Raw genomic sequence first — 18,294 nt, 5'->3', positions numbered from 1 at the left:
TGGCCCAAGTGTTTGGGCCCCTGTCTTCCAGTTGGAAGACCTGGAAGAAGTTCCTGGCTTCTGCTTGGCCCAGCACTGGCTGTTACGGCCATCTAGGGGGTGTAGTGGTAGGTAGATCTCTCTCTGTCCCTCTCTCTCTCTAACTCTTTCAAAATAAACAAGTATATCTTAAAAAAAAAAAAAACAATACAACTAATTAGCAAGCTACATAGTATGTTAGGAGAAGATAAGTGGAAGAAAGTAATGAACCAGAGTTAGGAGCACTGAGATTGCTGGGCAGGCTGCGGTGTGTGGTGGTCGGGGCAGGCTGCGGTGTGCAGGGGTCGGGGCAGGCTGCGGTGGGCGGTGGGCGGGGGTCGGGGCAGGCTGCGGTGTGCGGGTGTCGGGGCAGGCTGCGGTGGGCGGTGGGCGGGGCAGGCTGTGGTGTGCGGGGGTCAGGGCAGGCTGTGGTGTGCGATGGTCGGGGCAGGCTGCGGTGTGCAGGGGTCGGGGCAGGCTGCGGGGTGGGCTGGTCAGGGCAGGCCTTCTTGAGAGCTGCACAGTTGAGCTACGAAGGACATTTCACCCTGTGGGTGACTGGGAAGAACACACCTGGTGTGGGAAAAGCTACCGCACAGGCCCCAGGTGAGAGTGTGCCTGCTGTGTGGGAAGACTGTCAGGGAGCTCACTGTGGCTACAGAGCACAGGTCACTCACTGGTGGAGGCCCGGATGATTGAGGGCTTTGCAGTCTGTCATACTGAGAGGGGGGCTATCGCAGGGTGTTAAGCAGAAGAATGACATGATCTGACGTCAGGTCTGGAAGACGCAGACTCCAGCTGTGGGCCTGAGCAGTCTGAAGGGTCGGTAGCCATCAACTGGAACGAGGAAGCTGCAGAGGAAGGAGACTTTGAGGGGCAGGGTCACATATCAATCATTCAGTGTGTGGTTTTTTTTTTTTTTTTTTTTTTTTTTTTTTTTTTTTTTGACAGGCAGAGTGGACAGTGAGAGAGAGAGACAGAGAGAAAGGTCTTCCTTTTGCCGTTGGTTCACCCTCCAATGGCCACCGCGTTAGGCGCGCTGTGGCCAGCGCAGCGCGCTGATCCGATGGCAGGAGCCAGGTGCTTCTCCTGGTCTCCCATGGGGTGCAGGGCCCAAGGACTTGGGCCATCCTCCACTGCACTCCCTGGCCACAGCAGAGAGCTGGCCTGGAAGAGGGGCAACCGGGACAGGATCGGTGCCCCGACCGGGACTAGAACCCGGTGTGCCGGCGCCGCAAGGCGGAGGATTAGCCTAGTGAGCCGCGGCGCCGGCCATTCAGTGTGTTTTTTAAAGATTTTATTTTATTTGAAAGGCAGAATTACAGAGAAGCGGAGGCAGAGAGACAGAGAGGTCTTCCATCTGCTGGTTCTCTCCCCAGATGGCCACAACAGCTGGAGCTGTGCCAATCTGAAGCCAGGAGCCAGAAGCTTTTTCCGGGTCTCCCACGCAGGTGCAGGGGCCCAAGGACTTGGGCCATCTTCTGCTTCTTTCCCAGGTCATAGCAGAGAGCTGGATCAGAAGTGGAGCAGCCATGTCTTGAACCGGCACCCATATGGGATGCTGGCACTGCAGGCGGCAGCTTTACCTGCTATGCCTCAGCACCCCCCCCCCCTTTTTTTTAAGGATTTATTTATTTGAAAGAGTTACAGGAGAGACAGAGGCAGAGACAGAAAGAGAGAGGTTTTCCATATGCTGGTTCACTCCCCAAATGGCTACCATGGCCGGAGCTAGACTGATCTGAAACCTCCAGGTCCCCCATGTGAGTGAGGGGCTCAGTGACTTGGGCACCTTTCACTGCATTGCCAGGCCATAGCAGAGAGCTGGATGGGAAGTGGAGCAGCCGAGACTCGAACTGGTGCCCTCATGGGATGCTGGCACTGGAGGTAGAGGCTTTACCCACTATACCACAGTGCTGCCCCCAATCATTCAGTCCTGGACATGCGCTTCGCTTCAGATGGCTCCTAGACACTTCAAGTAGCTGGTTGTAGAGGTGTGTGGAGTTTGGGGAAGAGAGGTATATACATGGCTTTAAAAACCTTGAGCCGGGCTGAGATCACCAGCGGAGTCAGTCTAATAGACCACAAGGGCCAAGGATTCAGCCCAAGGGTGTTCCAACATCAAGACGTTAGGGAGAAGAGGAGACCTACCAAGGAGACTGAGAACGATTGCGCACAGAGGTGTTGGGTCCTAGAGGCCGAAGTGAAGAGTGTTTCAAGGTGGAAGGGGTGGTTTAGCTATGCTAAAGGCTGCTGGTAGGTCAGGTAAGAAGGGGCCATTGGTTTTAGCCACGTGGAGGTCACCAGTGACCTTGAAGAGCAGACTCAGCAGAGTACGTTTAAGGGAGGTTGGTAGGACAGAAATTGGAGACAGCAACAATAAAGCATCTTGAAAATTTCTGCAGGAAAGAACTAGGTGGTCTGGTGAGGAAAGTGGGGGCAAGGAGCTTTATGTGCACAGTGAGAGTCTCAGCTCTATTGTAGAGAAAACTTGGGAACCTTTGCGCGAGTCTGTTTCACCGTGAGCATTCATTGCCGGATGGCCACCCACCCTTTTTGACCGAGTGTCTTTAACACCCCACAGCACAGTACTTTGTGCAGCAGTCCTAGCAGTAGTTAGTTGCACAGAGAAATCAAGGAATTCTGTCAGTCCAGGGAGAGAGGATGGCTTTTTTATGCTGATAGTTTGGGGAAAGAGTATTTGTTTTACTTTGTGTCATCATGTCTGTCAGTGGAGTCTTCTCCCTGAGACTAGCTTTTGCTCTGGTCACTTTTCTTCCTAAAGAAGTTCCAAGGGAACTGGAAATGACTTAATGACGGTGGTCAAGAGAATGGGAAGAAGGGGGGACGTCTGATGTAGCAAGTGTGAAACACCAAATCTGAGAAGAGACTTCATTGCACTGCGTAATGTAGGGCATGCGTAAGGCAAATAAGGACTTGGTTGGGGCCGGTGCTGTGGCGTAGCGGGTTAAGCCGTTGCCTGCAGTGGCAGCACCCCATATGGGTGCCGGTTTGTGTGCTGGCTGCTGCACTTCCAATCCAGCTCTCTGCTATGGCCTGGGAAAGCAGTGGAGGATGGCCCAAGTCCTTGGGCCCCTGTACCCACGTGGGAGACCTGGAAGAAGCTCCTGGCTCCTGGCTTCGGATCAGCGTAGTTCCGGTCATTGTGGCCAATTGGGGAGTGAACCAGCAGATGGAAGACTTCACTCTCTCTCTCTTTGTCTCTCTTCTCTCTTCTCTCTCTCTCTCTCTCTCTCTCTCTGCCTCTCCTTCTCTCTGTGTGTAATTCTGACTTTCAAATAAATAAATAAATCTTTAAAAAAAGAAGAAGAGGCCGGCGCCGCGGCTCAATAAGCTAATCCTCTGCCTGTGGCGCCAGCACACCGGGTTCTAGTCCTGGTTGGGGCGCTGAATTCTGTCCCGGTTGCCCCTCTTCCAGGTCAGCTCTCTGCTATGGCCCGGGAGTGCAGTGGAGGATGGCCCAAGTCCTTGGGCCCTGCACCCACATGAGAGACCAGGAGAAGCGCCTGGCTCCTGGCTTCAGATCAGTGCGATGCGCCGGCCGCAGCGGCCATTGGAGGGTGAACCAGTGGCAAAAAGGAAGACCTTTCTCTGTCTCTCTCTCACTCTCCACTCTGCCTGTCAAAATAAATAAATAAATAAATAAATAAAAATAAAAAAAGAAGAAGAAAGGACTTGGTTTCCCAAATCTCAGATTGCGGTAACTCAGGGGTGTTCCCTAAGGCTAACACTGTTTGCCGGTTATACATAAAACGGAGGCCTCACTGAGCATAGCAAGCGGTAATTTAGGCAGTAGCTTCCCTTCAGAGATGATTGAGGCATAAAGCAGTTAGGGGCCACAGTGAATTCTCATGGATAACAGTTGTGTGCGATGCAAGCTGGGGACGTTCTTGGCCTAAACTTCTGAGGCTGATAGTTTGGAGAGCGGCCATAATGTTTGTCCCCAGATTTTTCTGCACAATATTTTTTTTCTACCAGGCTTTCTACTGGTTTAGGTGAACCCAGATTCCCTGTTCTCGTGTTCTGGAGAACTTAATAAAGGACGTTACTTAGTTTGCCATGACAGTGTCTGTGCATTAGCAAGGTGAGAGCACTCGGGACACAGAACTTTCATGCTTGCATCTGCTCCAGCTTTCTCCTTTTATAAATAGGTGATAGAGGCCCCGGGAGAAGTGACATGCCCACGTTCTCACAGGGAGTTAGTAGCTAAGGTGGGACCAGATGGCACTGTTGTGTCTTTTTCCATTACAGCATGTTGGTTTACATTATGGCCCAGTTATAGAAATGGTCACATGGCTGTTAAGTAATTTACCCAGGTTGCATGATAGGCCGTCGGCAGAGCCAGATGAGCTGGTTGGCCATAGAACCCTTTAGTCAAGAGGCTCTGGTATGAGTAAGATTTTAATGAGACCGACTCCAAGTATTGTGTTTGAGATTTAGGGCTTACTGCCTGCCTTTAAATGAACCCTTTTATTTTATTTTATTTTTAAGAGATTTATTTATTTGAAAGGCAGAGTTATAGAGAGGCAGAGGCAGAGAAAGAGAGGTCTTCCATCTGCTGGTTCACTCCCCAAATGGCTGCAATGGCTGGAGCTGGGCCAATCTGAAGCCAGGAGCTTCTGCTGGGTCTCCCACACAGGTGCAGGGTCTTGGACCATGCTCTACTGCTTTTCCAAGCCATGGCAGGGAGCTGGACCAGAAGTGAGCAGTTGTGATTCGAACCGGCACCCATATGGGATGCTGGCACTGCAGATGGCTTTATGCCACAGTGCTGGCCCCTAAACAAATCCTTTTGAGAAGGGTATCTGCAGAGGTGTTGTTACTATCTTTATCACATTGCTTTTGTACTTAATCCAAAGTGCAGATAAGGCCCCTGATAGTGATAAATACTTATGTATTACTTTTTAGTGATCTATAGCTTATATTAATTTTTAATGATTCTACTTGGGATCATAAGAAATCATTCTCTTCAGTTTGAGTTATGACTTATTTGTACATAGTGTGTAGTTAGCACCTTCATGTTATTTAATATCAGCTTTTAGAGCAGACAGGTTAATTTATAGTACTACACTTTTAGGCAAATGATAATACTGGAAAGAGGTAAGTGTAACTTCCCGGTTAACTGATGACGTAGTTGTATCTCCTTGGCACCGGTGTCTGTTTCCTAAGCTGAAGCATGCACTCTCAGATCAGAGGCAGTGTCCCCCCCGCAAAGGGCAATCCTAACTGAATCCTGGAGGCCAGAAAATCCTGCTCTTTTTAAGTAAAAAGCACAGATACATGCACAGGACATAAGGGCAGCAGTATATGTGTGGTATTACTATTTCAATGGGGAGGGTGTGGCATGATTAGAGGCAAAAAAAAAGTCTTTAGAGGCTTCTGGGAGTGGGGTTAGGGCATAATGAAGTGGTTGAGAAATGCGGAGCTTAAGAATTGTTAAGCTGTACCCCAGAGGAAATCCCCAGATGCCACTGTGTTCACTGTGAAGGTCAGACCTCTAGGGAAGTCAGAGTTTCCACTGTGCTTTAAAGGCCTGACCTCAACTGGGCCAGGAAGTGAAGCGGTTAGGCCTGCCTTTGCAGTTGGGTGGCACTTCCTGCCGTCTCCAGCCCCAGCATGCCTGCTGTGCAGAACACCCCCGGCACTCTTCTTCCATTTCCCTACCTGGAAATCTGGCTTGTAGTTTCAGGAAAGGAATGTGAGTAAAATCTGGCTGCCTAGCTGACTTACCCACAGCCCATGAGAGCCTCGCTTGTGACTGTGGAAACCAGTCATTGGGGTCTGTCATGTATAAGCTGGTAATGTCCCTTTCCTGTCATCTCCGTGCAGGGAAAAACCCTGGGGTAAGCGCCAGGTGTGATAAGTTTTTGAAAGTTGATTCCTCGCTGGCTCCCCTGTGTGTCTCCAGTGAGGTTATCTTCTCTTCCGTTGTCCAGAGCATCAGAAAGCCTAGGTGCAAGGTGCTTTGTTAAGATCGCGTGACCCAGCCGTGCTCAGGACAGTACCTTGAACTTCACAGTGCCTGTGCTAAGAGTTGGTGTTAGGAACAAGGAAAAGAAGACGGTTAGTAGAAGCTGGATGAGTTTTCGTCCTTTGCCTTCTGTTTTTTTCAGACGAAGTTGTGGTTTCACATAAGAAGGTAACACGCACAGTGTCCTTGTTTACAGTGTCCTTCCCATCTTAGCGCAAGGCTCCCTTCCCCAGCTTTGTCAGTTGAGCACTGTGAGTTCAGTGGGGAGGTTAGAACGCACAGGTGGCGCTGGGGTGTTTAGTGGGTCTTTGAACGAAGGCCACAAGAGTACAGGGCAAGGAAGGGAAATCCTGTGACCTCCCGCTGTTCCCAATCAGTGGAGGCGGGATTAGACTAAACAAATGGTACCAAGTTGTGGCTCTGTTCCCCCCAGAGATAAGCAGTCATTGCAGAGACTGGATTTCAGAAGCCCTCAGGGCTTGCTTTCAGTTTATCTATTACAGCTTTATCCCCAATGAAGCAGGTAAGGATTAAGTAGAATTTTAGTAGTCAAAACAATTCTTCCATAGAGAGGTTTTGTCTTTTCCATTACAAATATAAAGAATTGATCATCTGTTAATGTCACTTGGTAATAAACTTGCATGGCAGAAGTCCCAGATTCCAGGAACCGTTTGCAGCTGGTGTACAGAGCAGTGATAAGGAACTAGCGCCAAGCACACAGGGTCTGTCTGTGATGCCTGGGTTACTTGTCTGAGAACGTGGGAGACAGATGCCCTTAATATAAAACTTTTCTAAGGAATGAAAAGGATGATTGAGTAAAATATTGAATCTTGTGTTACAGAAAAGAACTTCAGACTAATGAGAGGAAGAATGGCTAGCAAAGAGGGCTTGGGAACATGGCTCTGTCTGCACTGCAGCTCTCGTTCTGGTCTCCAGGATGTATAGAACTCCAGGACCATGTAGTTATACCAACCTATATTCTACAACACTGAGTTCTTTGAGTCAGAATGAACTGCTCATCTTTTTAACCCAGTGCCTAATACAGTGGAACAAAAAAACAAAAAACAAAAACAAAACTGGAGCACTGGCAGTTGTCTGTGAATATTGTGGTTCCTAGTAAAATCAACAGGATATGTGATGACTTCTGTTGGCAAGTGTGAGCATGGTATATGGTGGTACAAGAGATCACATTGTTAAAGACTGGAAGAGAGGACCATGAAACGTTAAAGATAGGAAGGAATAGTGGCTGAATAGAGTGATGAGACTGTTGAAAATGTCACCCTCCAAGTAAGCAAGTGAGCATGGGAAGTCTCCTCCCATTAGTCACCCCCGAGGCACACCCCCACGCCACCCCCTACTGCCACCTTGCCACAACATTTTGGGGCTGTTCCTTTTTTCTAGTTCTTCCTAGAGTCAGTTATGAGCCACAGGAGAGAAAGCACCTTCTTATTCATGATCAAGTCGTGTTTTGTTGCTCTCACTATTTCCTATGCCTGTTTCTGAATGATTTTTCTTTTAATTCTAAGCATTCTTTTGGAATTGTCAAGAGCGTGCCTTAGGCTCTGGAGATAGGAAGGACCTTACAATGGACCCTTACCAGAGTCAGTGTAAAACTTTCCTTTACGATTTTGGGTTCTATTCTGATGTTTGGTTCAGTTTATGAACAGAGGGAGGGAGAGAAGGAGAGAGAGAGAGAGAGAGAGAGAGAGAGAGTGTGTGTGTATGTGTGTTTATAGTAGAAAATCTCAGGGAGACATTTACCAAATTACTAATTGGTATCTTTAGCTGGTAATTTAATGTTCTTCTTTGTTCTCTACGGTGAAGATACTCGTAATCAGGAGAAGATGAACAGTCTGTTACTTCCTGGTCGTGTTCTTTACCTGTTCAAGGATTAGCAGAAATAGTTCTTGCCTTATCAGCAGGTGTCCCAGGTGTCAGAGGGAGAGCAGAGATTCTCCTTCTTGTGTCTGAACCCCAGTGTGGAACCAGGTACAGTCCTTAGGCCTGTGTCCTTGAGAAAGAGCTTTTTTTAAATTATTATTAAAGATTTATTTATTTATTTGAAAGGCAGAGTTACAGAGAGGCAGAGAAAGAGGCAGGTCTTCCATCTGCTGGTTTACTCCCATAATGGCCGCAACGGCCAGCACTGGGCTAATCAGAAGTCAGGAGCCAGGAGCTTCTTCCAGATCTCCCATGCAGGTATAGGGGCCCAAGGACTTGGCCCATCTCCTACTGCTTTCCCAGGCCGCAGCAGAGAGCTGGATCGGAAGTGCGGCAGCCGGAACTCAGCACCCTTATGGGGTGCTGCACTGCAGGCGGTGGCTTGCCTGCTACGCCACCGCGCCGGCCCTAGAGAAGCTGCTTTTATAACAAACTTAGAAGTTCTGCCCTTTTCCAGCAGTGGTTTAGTGAAGGAAAATACATTGATTCTTCTGATTGTTTTGTGATTTCTTTTCTTTTTTTGACAGGCAGAGTTAGACAGTGAGAGAGAGAGAGATAGAGAAAAAGGTCTTCCTTCCGTTGGTTCACCCCCCAAATGGCCACTACAGCTAGCGCGCTGTGCCAGTCCGAAGCCAGGAGCCAGGTACTACTCCTGGTCTCCCATGCAGGTGCAGGGCCCAAGGACTTGGGCCATCCTCCGCTGCCCTCCCAGGCCACAGCAAAGAGCTGGACTGGAAGAGGAGCAACCGGGACAGAACCGGTGCCCCAACCGGGACTAGAACCCAGGGTACCAGCACCACAGGCAGAGGATTAGCCAAGTGAGCCACAGCGCCGGCGTTTTGTGATTTCAGAAAAAATTTCAGTTTACCAAATAAAAGTGGAACGTAATAGTATAGGTTTATTTCCCTGATTCTAGGAAAATCATTTCTGATGGATTTTTTTTTAAAAAACATTTATTTATTTGCTGGTGACAGAGAGTTAGAGACAAATCTTCCATCTGCTGGTTCACTCCCCAAATGGCCAGAATGCCCTTGGCTCGGCCAGGCTGAAGCCGGGAGCCTAGAACTCAATCAGGCTCTCTCACATAGGTGGCAGGGGCCCACATACTTGGGCCACCCTCTGTTGCTTTCCGAGGTGCATTATCAGGGAGCTGGATTGGAAGTGGAGCAGCTGGGACTTGAACCGGCACCCATATGGGATGCCAGCTTCATAGGCAGCAGCTGAACCTGCTGTGCTACAACGCTGGCCCCTCTGATGGAATATTTAAAAGAATTTTTTACCCACACAGTATGGTATGACCCGTATTAGCAGTTCTTGACCAGGGCCATCTGGCAGTGCTGCAGGCATCTTGTGGGTTGAAGCCAGACACACCCTGCACACACATTCACCCTAAAGAACTCTGCAGCCTCCAACATCGTAGCTCAGTGATTGGGGAACTCTGCTGTACATGTACTTGAGGAACAGTGGGGCCTACCCTGTCTGCCATGAGTTAGTTATTTAAGAGAGAGTTGGAAAGGGAGAGAGACAGAGGAGAAAAGGGGAAGAGAGAACTGTGAAAAATTAAAGATAGGAGGGAATAATATATGCGTAAAATGATGAGACATTGTTGAAGATGCCCCCTCCAAGTTGTCCAGAAACAAGTAAATGAAGGGAAATTGCTCAAATTAGTCGTCCTGGAAGTCCCCAGATGTCTGTACTGCCAAGGCTGGGCCCACCTGGAGCTGGGACCTGGGGCTCACTCCAGGTCTGACAGGCGGGTGGTAGAGACCCATTCACTTGAGCCTTCGCTGAGTCTGTTTTTGTAGGAAGCTGGAGTCAGGAGCCAGAGCCAGTTACTGAACCCACTCTGATGTGGGGCTCTGGTGTCTTAATTGCTAGGCTAAATGCTTGCCCCCTGCAGTGAGTTTTATGTGATCAGCACTTCCAGGCATTACAGGGCTGGTGGGCTGGGATCGGTTAATGAGTGGCATTGAAATGGAGTATTACTGGTTATTCGGTCCTGAGTTGTTCACCTTAGTTCGATGAAAATCACAATCTGAACCAGACCTGTAATGAAGGATTACTAACAAAAGTATGTATCACTAAAAAACATCTTTTGCATTTGAACCAAATTTGTTGTCATATTCAGTATTTGCACGTCAAGACATTGTCTGAGACACTGTGCCTGTCTTACCCTTACATGGTACAGGACCTCTGGGCTTAATGGGAAGACTATGGAATTTAGAGGACCCTAGATTTCCAGTTCTGGTTCCAGTTCTATGAGTTTGGACTAGTCACTTAATCTCTGAGTTATAGTTTATTCTTTTTTTGTTTGTTTGTTTTAAAGATTTATTTATTTATTTGAAAGTCAGAGTTACACAGAGAGAAAAGGAGAGGCAGAGAGAGAGAGGTCTTCCATCCACTGGTTCACTCCCCAATTGGCTGCAGCAGCCAGAGCTATGCCGATCTGAAGCAAGGAGCCAGGAGTTTCTTCCGGGTCTCCCACGCGGCTGCAGGGGCCCAAGGACTTGGGCCATTTTATACTGTTTTCCCAGGCACATTAGCAGGGAGCTGGTGGAAGTGGAGGAGCTGGGACTTGAAGTGGTGCCCATATGGGGTGCTGGTGTTGAAGGTGGCGGCTTAACCCGCTAACACCACAACACCATCCCCTTCAGTACTTTTTAAAATATTACCTTGCACATATTAAGCCCTTAGTAAACGTTAGCTATTATTTACCCATTCACTATTCTGTAAGCTAAGTATTATTATACCCACTGTACAGATGTAGAAACTGAGGTACAAAGAAAGCATAACACAGTAAGTGGCAGAACTAGGGTTTAAATGCATGCCTTCATCTGCCGCTAAATTCATGTGCTTAGCATATTGCCTTGGTGAACAATGGAGAAGTGAAAGAAGAGCCGAAAAATTAAATGGAAAAACAAAAACCCTGCTTTCCCCATGCTAAAATTACCCCTTTCCACCTAGATTTTTAAATCCAGAAATATCTCATGTAATATAAGTCAGAAGTTTATTGTGAAATTCATTTTGTGTTTCTATGATACCAGTGTACCTTGAGATTTATAAATAGATATCCAAAGAATTTCACATATTTCAAGTTTTCTTGGTTGTGTATTAAAAATAAATTCTCATCTCCAAGGCATAAGACTTTCTCATTGTTGATGTTTATTCTTGAGGCTATAGTTTTGTTTCTGGAACTTCCTGGAATAGTCTAGTCTAATGACCAATGCCATGAGATTTTTTTTTTCTGTTTTACCTATTATTCCACAGTTGCCAACCTATTAGACTATTGAAACTATACTTATTGTGCCTCCAAGAATGGTTTGCTTTATGTCATGTAAATCTATGTTTCTAATTTCTGCATCCCTGAAGTTCAAGAAAAATCAGTCTTGTAGGTCAGTTCATTTATTCCTTCCATGTCCAATATTTTGCAGCATCAGTAAAATCATAGATGGTACAGCCAGCTTCAACAACTATCTACTACTACTTCCATGTCCTGAACCCCAGAGATCAGAAACCTGGCAAACAAGAAAAGATTTATATAATTCTTTTCTCTGAGAATAGTTGTACAGTGGGTATGTGTGGGCAGAATTTTAATAAAGCATTAAACTAGGCCAAACTTGAGAGTTTTTTTAAAGCCACAATATAAAAATCATCCAAGTTTTTGAGCAGTGTTAATGTGCAGACTACTTTGAACAAACACAAATGAATTATTTTTCTAATTGTGTAGATTAATATTTCTAACTCCCTGAAAACTGTAAGCAGTGGAATACACGAACTGCTTTGTTAGTTGACTAAATTCTCCATTGTACATAAGAAAATACTGAACAAAAGTCTTTCCAGTTTACTGTAATTAGCCTGAAACTCAATCATAAACTCACAGCCTTCCGACTCTTAAAAGGTTCTGAAATTTAAAGTTCTTATTTTGCTATTAAGTAATTTTAAAAAATACTTAAGTTTGGCTACTTCCAAGTTAATATTGAGAGGCAAAAGAATGCTTTTTTACTTCATAAAGTCACAGACTTCCAGGGCTCTTCATGGCCATATGTAACAACCCCTTGTTGTACAGATCAGAACTGAGGTGTAAGGAGACTAATGCATGTGTCTAGGATCATATATCTGCACAGAGACAGGCCTGGAATCCAAGTTTTCTGACTGCTGCTAGCCTCTCTCTCTTCCCACTCTTCTGAATTTTTATAATTTTATCCATCCAAATCTGGACAATGAATATTTTTCAGTTATTTTTACCATAAACTATACAGAGCATAAGATTATTAGCTTTCTCGGGATACACAGCAGACTCATAGAATGGCAGATACCCTAAACAGCACTCTGGCCTCAGAATCAGCCCTTAAGGTATTCAGATCTGGCTAAAAAGCCCATGAGAGTTTCCCAGGCATGGAAAGCCAAGACACTATGGCAAAAAATGACCTAAACGAAAGATCTCTGTAAGTGAGATCCCAGTGGAAAGAATGGGCCATCAAAGAAGGAGGTATCTTTCTCTGAAAGCAGGAGAGAACTTCCACTTTGATTATGGCCTTGTCTAAATAAGGTCAGAGTTTGTGAACTCAAGAGGCTTCCATAGCCTTGGCAGCTCATGACAAGAGCCTCGGGTGATTACTGATGACATAAATAAGAGTGTCAATTGTTAAATCAACAATGGGAGTCACTGTGCACTTACTCCCCATGTAGGACCTCTGTCCTTAATGTGTTGCACTATGCGAATTAATGGTAAAACTAGTATTCAAACAGTACTTTATACTTTGTGGTTCTGTGTAGGTGCAAACTCTTGAAATATTTACTTAGTAAAGATTTTTACCGTAAACTATACAGAGCATAAGATTATTAGCTTTCTCGGGATACACAGCAGTAGTTAGACCCCAATTAATAAATCTATCCAGATTCCAATTCCATGGCTTATGCATTTCCTGGGTTGGGAATTGCTACGCTAGGCAGGCCCAAATGCAGCTGAGGAAGAATAATGCAGTACAAGGTATGATGCTTGTTATTAGACCAAAACCATCTATTTAAGATGCCCAATTCTTTGTTATTTATTTTGAATATGCTTAGTATATGCTAAGTTGATCTTCTGTATATAATGATAATTAAAAATGAATCTTAATGAAGAATGGGATGGGAGAGGGAGTAGGAGATGGCATGGTTTGCGGGTGGGAGGGTGGTTATGGGGGGGAAATCTGCTATAATCCAAAAGTTGTACTTTTGAAATTTATGTTTTTAAATAAAAGTTTTTTAAAAAAATAAAAAAGATTATTAGCTTTCTAAAAGTCTCTGAGTTGGTATCAACTTGGAACAAAAATCAAAAAGTACATCATGGTGATAAGTCTCATTCCCACTGTTTTTTTATTTTTAATTTTTTTAAAAAAAGATGTATTTATTTGAAAGGCAGGATTACAGAGAAGGAGAGGCAGAGAGAAGTCTTCCACCTGCTAGTTCACTCCCCAAATGGCCGCAGTGTCCAGAAGCTTCATCTGGGTCTCCCGCATGGGTACAGGGGCCCAAGTACTTGGGCCGTTTTCCACTGCTTTCCGAGGTGCATTAGCAGGGAGCTGGATTGGAAGTGGAACAGCTAGGACTCGAACCGGCACCAATATGGGATACCAGCTTTGCAGTTGGCAGCTTAACCTGCTATGCCACAGCGCCAGCCCCTCATTCCCACTACTCTCTCCATCCCAATACTCTTTTGTGCAGGTGGCCACCGTAAAGAATTAGGTATTTGGGGGCCAGTGTTGTGGTACAGCTGGTAAAGCCACTGTCTGCAATGAGGCATCCCATGTGAGTGCCGGTTCATGTCCCCACTGCTCCACTGCCATCCAACTCCCTGCTAATGGCTTGGGAAAGCAGCAGAAGATGGTTCAAGTGTTTAGGCCCCTGACACCCATGTGGGAGACCCTGAGGAAGCTCCTGGCTCTTGGCTTTAGCCTGGCCCGGTGCTGGCCATTGCGGCCATCTGGGGAGTGAACCAACAGATGGAAGATCTCTGTCTCTAACTCTGACTTTCAAAATAAATAACAAAGAATCGGGCATCTTAAATAGGTGGTTTTGGTCTAATATAACAAGCATCATACCTTGTACTGCATTATTCTTCCTCAGTTGCATTTGGGCCTGCCTAGCGTAGCAATTGCCCAACCCAGGAAATGCATAAGCCATGGAATTGGAATCTGGATAGATTTATTAATTGGGGTTGAAAATTACCCGGAGACCAAGTTATTCCCAGTAATAGACATGAGGGCTGTCTTAACAGCAGTTACTTGTTACTCAGCTGTTGTCCTTTCCGTAACGGTTGGAAGTGTAAGCGCTCTTGTGTATCCTCATGACAGGTGAAATCTCTGAGCATTGCATAACTGCATAAAGCGGCTTTCAAATCAATAGCACATTGGCCAACAGAAAGAACTCTTGCTGATGGTTGAATAGGCATCCTCCAGCTCTGGAACTCTCGCTGCAGGACACAGCATGGGTCTGCTTCTCTCAGGCCCCTGAGCCTCTACAGCTGTCCTCTACAGCTGTCCTCTACAGCTGTCCTCTGCACCTGTCCTCTACAGCTGTCCTCTGCACCTGTCCTCTACAGCTGTCCTCTACACCTGCCCTCTACAGCTGCCCTCTACAGCTGTCCTCTACGCCTGTCCTCTGCACCTGTCCTCTACACCTGCCCTCTACAGCTGTCCCCTACACCGGTCCTCTACACCGGTCCTCTACAGCTGTCCTCTACAGCTGTCCTCTACACCTGTCCTCTACACCTGCCCTCTACAGCTGTCCTCTACACCTGTCCTCTACAGCTGTCCTCTACACCTGTCCTCTACACCTGCCCTCTACAGCTGTCCTCTACACCTGCCCTCTACAGCTGTCCTCTACACCTGCCCTCTGCACCTGTCCTCTACACCTGCCCTCTACAGCTGCCCTCTACAGCTGTCCTCTACACCTGCCCTCTACACCTGCCCTCTACACCTGCCCTCTACAGCTGTCCCCTACACCAGTCCTCTACACCAGTCCTCTACAGCTGTCCTCTACACCTGTCCTCTACACCTGTCCTCTACACCTGCCCTCTACAGCTGTCCTCTACACCGATCCTCTACACCTGTCCTCTACACCTGTCCTCTACACCGGTCCTCTACACCAGTCCTCTACAGCTGTCCTCTACACCTGTCCTCTACACCTGCCCTCTGCACCTGTCCTCTGCACCTGTCCTCTACACCGGTCCTCTACACCTGCCCTCTGCACCTGTCCTCTACAGCTGCCCTCTACACCTGCCCTCTACAGCTGCCCTCTACACCTGCCCTCTACACCTGCCCTCTACAGCTGTCCCCTACACCGGTCCTCTACACCGGTCCTCTACAGCTGTCCTCTACACCTGCCCTCTACACCTGCCCTCTACACCTGCCCTCTACACCGGTCCTCTACACCTGCCCTCTACACCTGCTCTCTACACCTGTCCTCTACACCTGCCCTCTACACCTGCCCTCTACAGCTGTCCCCTACACCGGTCCTCTACACCGGTCCTCTACAGCTGTCCTCTACAGCTGCCCTCTATACCGGTCCTCTATACCTGTCCTCTACACTGGTCCTCTACACCTGCCCTCTACACCTGCCCTCCACACTGGTCCTCTACACCTGCCCTCTACACCTGCCCTCCACACTGGTCCTCTACACCTGTCCTCTACACCGGTCCTCTACAGCTGTCCTCTACAGCTGCCCTCTACACCTGTCCTCTACACCGGTCCTCTACACCGGTCCTCTACACCTGCCCTCTACACCTGCCCTCTACAGCTGTCCCCTACAGCTGTCCCCTACACTGGTCCTCTACACCGGTCCTCTACACCGGTCCTCTACAGCTGCCCTCTACACCTGTCCTCTACACCGGTCCTCTACACCGGTCCTCTACACCGGTCCTCTACACCTGCCCTCTACACCTGCCTTCTACAGCTGCCCTCTACAGCTGTCCCCTACACCGGTCCTCTACACCGGCCCTCTACAGCTGCCCTCTACACCGGTCCTCTATACCTGTCCTCTACACTGGTCCTCTACACCTGCCCTCTACACCGGTCCTCTAAACCTGTCCTCTACACCGGTCCTCTACACCTGTCCTCTACACCTGCCTTCTACAGCTGCCCTCTACAGCTGTCCCCTACACCGGTCCTCTACACCTGCCCTCTACACCTGCCCTCTATACCTGCCCTCTATACCTGTCCTCTACACCTGTCCTCTAGGAAGCCTGAATGCACGCCCAGACTTCGGATGAGGAGGTGAAGGGGGCTCTGGCACACTCTTGCACCTCAGACCGCCCTGCTGCTGTTGGTCGTGCAGCATGGAACGCTGCGGGGCAGCAGCGCCCCTCCATGCTGCCAGCCTGGGGGTAACCTGAGATGTGTGGGTACAAACTTGCGGGGTGCGCGGACTGCCTCAGGTGAGAGGCCAGGCTCAGAAAAGCTGCAGGCTGGTGCCTGGCATGCCCCAGTTAGGGCTCCGTGCCAGTTACTTAAGACATCTCCTCAGGCGAAGGAAGAGGGAAGGGAGCTGCAGACGCTTCTCTTCTCTGACCAGGGATCTGACAACGAGCTTCACCTGTCCAGGGAAAGGATGTAGGGAGTTTGTAGATGTGAGGGGGAGGGAAAGAGTTGGGAAGGGGTAGGGAAAGGGGAGTGGGAGCAAGTTGTGTTGTTTTGAGCATGAGAACTTCACAGACTGCTGGACTGTGGACTGGTGGGCTGTGGTTTCGTGTTTTACTCTAAGGAACTGGTTTTCAGACTCCGTGGCCTGCAGCCTCCCTTGGAGTACACGCTAGAAGTTGAGATTCGTGGTCCCGGCCCTAAGGACAGGTCTCAGTGAGGCGGAGGTAGAGGCCTTGAGTTCTGGGGGAGTTCTCATCAGTGCCCCAGGGTATTCTGGGAACAGGACTGAGTGGGGACAGGTGCTGAGTGCTGCCTTGGGTTCTAGGCAGTCTGCTGTAGATGTATACTCCCTTGCAAACAAAGACATCACAAGTGCCGGGGGCTTCACTACAAATGGCTCTCACCTCTCCGCGTTAGAGCTTCATCTCAAAAAAGGATGCCTGTTCCTCTTGCCGGGCTAATACTTTGGTATTGATTTTAAAATGTTTTTGATTATTTAAAACACTGGCATATTCATAAAATGTAACTGCTGTTAAGAATCTTTGCAAATAGAACCTAAGTGGCCCTGTTTTGTTGTAATGGCCCTGCCATTACTTTTGACCTGGACTCATACGAGTATTCTGTGATTAAAAAAAAAAAAAATTTATTCAGAATTCAGAGTGTATGGTAATCAACAAAAACTTTTTTTTTAATAGAACTTGGATAATGAGGAAATAGCCTTTGTTTCCTGATCAGTCATTTTAATGATTTGCAGTGTAAATGAAAAAATGTCAGTGATGTGTTTTTCTCTCCAGATAGGAACCATGGCTTTAGTCTTCTCAACTCCTTGGCGGGAACAAGCCACAGCATTGGGTCCGCGGAGACCTGTCACTCCGAGGAGGTAAGGACTGTTTTTTCCTTCTTTCACTTTAATGTCTCATCATTATGACTCTGTACACACGCATCATTTTTTCCTTTCCATTTAAGAGGTGGCCGAGAATATTAAAAATAGATGAAAGGGAAATCTAAAACAACCCTATGATGCATCTACCTGTTGAGAGAAAGCTAGTTTTGTCCTTGTGTAAGCAGTGAGCCCTTTTTAAGATGTTTGCAGTCTGGGCTGGTTCATGTTTTTTTGGTAGAGCACTTTTTAAAATATGCTAGGAATTCCTTAAGGCATAAACTTGCCTCTAGATCTTTAAATAGAAAATAAAATTGAAGGTTCCTTTTTAGTGCTTCCTGTGTGCGAGGTCCTGTAGAAATCTGAGGCAAGGTCCCTGCCCTGAATGAGCCTACAGTCCGATTTCAGTCTTCTAGCTCAAGGACACTGGTCCAGGTCTTGGTTGGCACACTGGAACCAAGAGCAAATTCTGCAGTGCTCCACTGCCTTTCCAAGGATTTCCTCATCAGCTCTGAGCTGTTTGTGTTAATGATTGTATACATTTTCACATCTTTTTAAAAAAGGTTTCTTTATTTGAAAGGGGAGTATGAAGGGGAGACAGTGTTCCATTCACTGATTCACTCCCCAAATGTGTGCAGCAGTTGGGACTGGGCCAGGCCAAAGGCAGGATCCTGGAATTCCATCTGGAGTTTCCACACAGTTGGCAGGGAGCCAGGTACTTGAGCCACTGTCTGCTGCCTTCCCAGGTGTGTTAGCAGGGAGCTGGATCAGAAGTGGAATAGCCCAGACATGCATCAGGCACTCTGATACAGGATGTGGGTTTCTCAAGGTGGCTTAACCCACTG

At 47.5% G+C, this 18,294-nt stretch overlaps 1 protein-coding gene across 2 annotated transcripts in view; it reads left to right on the top strand.

The window, feature by feature from the left end:
* AAGAB (alpha and gamma adaptin binding protein) overlaps positions 1-18,294 on the top strand; it is a 53,988-nt gene that overhangs the window by 30,507 nt on the left and 5,187 nt on the right. For both annotated transcript variants that reach the window (XM_062206193.1, XM_062206192.1), the window contains exon 6: positions 17,364-17,449. In XM_062206193.1, the coding sequence (XP_062062177.1) occupies positions 17,364-17,449 (86 nt within the window). The remainder of the gene's footprint in view (positions 1-17,363; positions 17,450-18,294) is intronic.

Source organism: Lepus europaeus, chromosome 11, assembly GCF_033115175.1.
Source record: "Lepus europaeus isolate LE1 chromosome 11, mLepTim1.pri, whole genome shotgun sequence".
In the NCBI taxonomy this organism is placed as follows: domain Eukaryota; kingdom Metazoa; phylum Chordata; class Mammalia; order Lagomorpha; family Leporidae; genus Lepus; species Lepus europaeus.
This window is presented reverse-complemented; position numbering and strand designations above follow the sequence as displayed.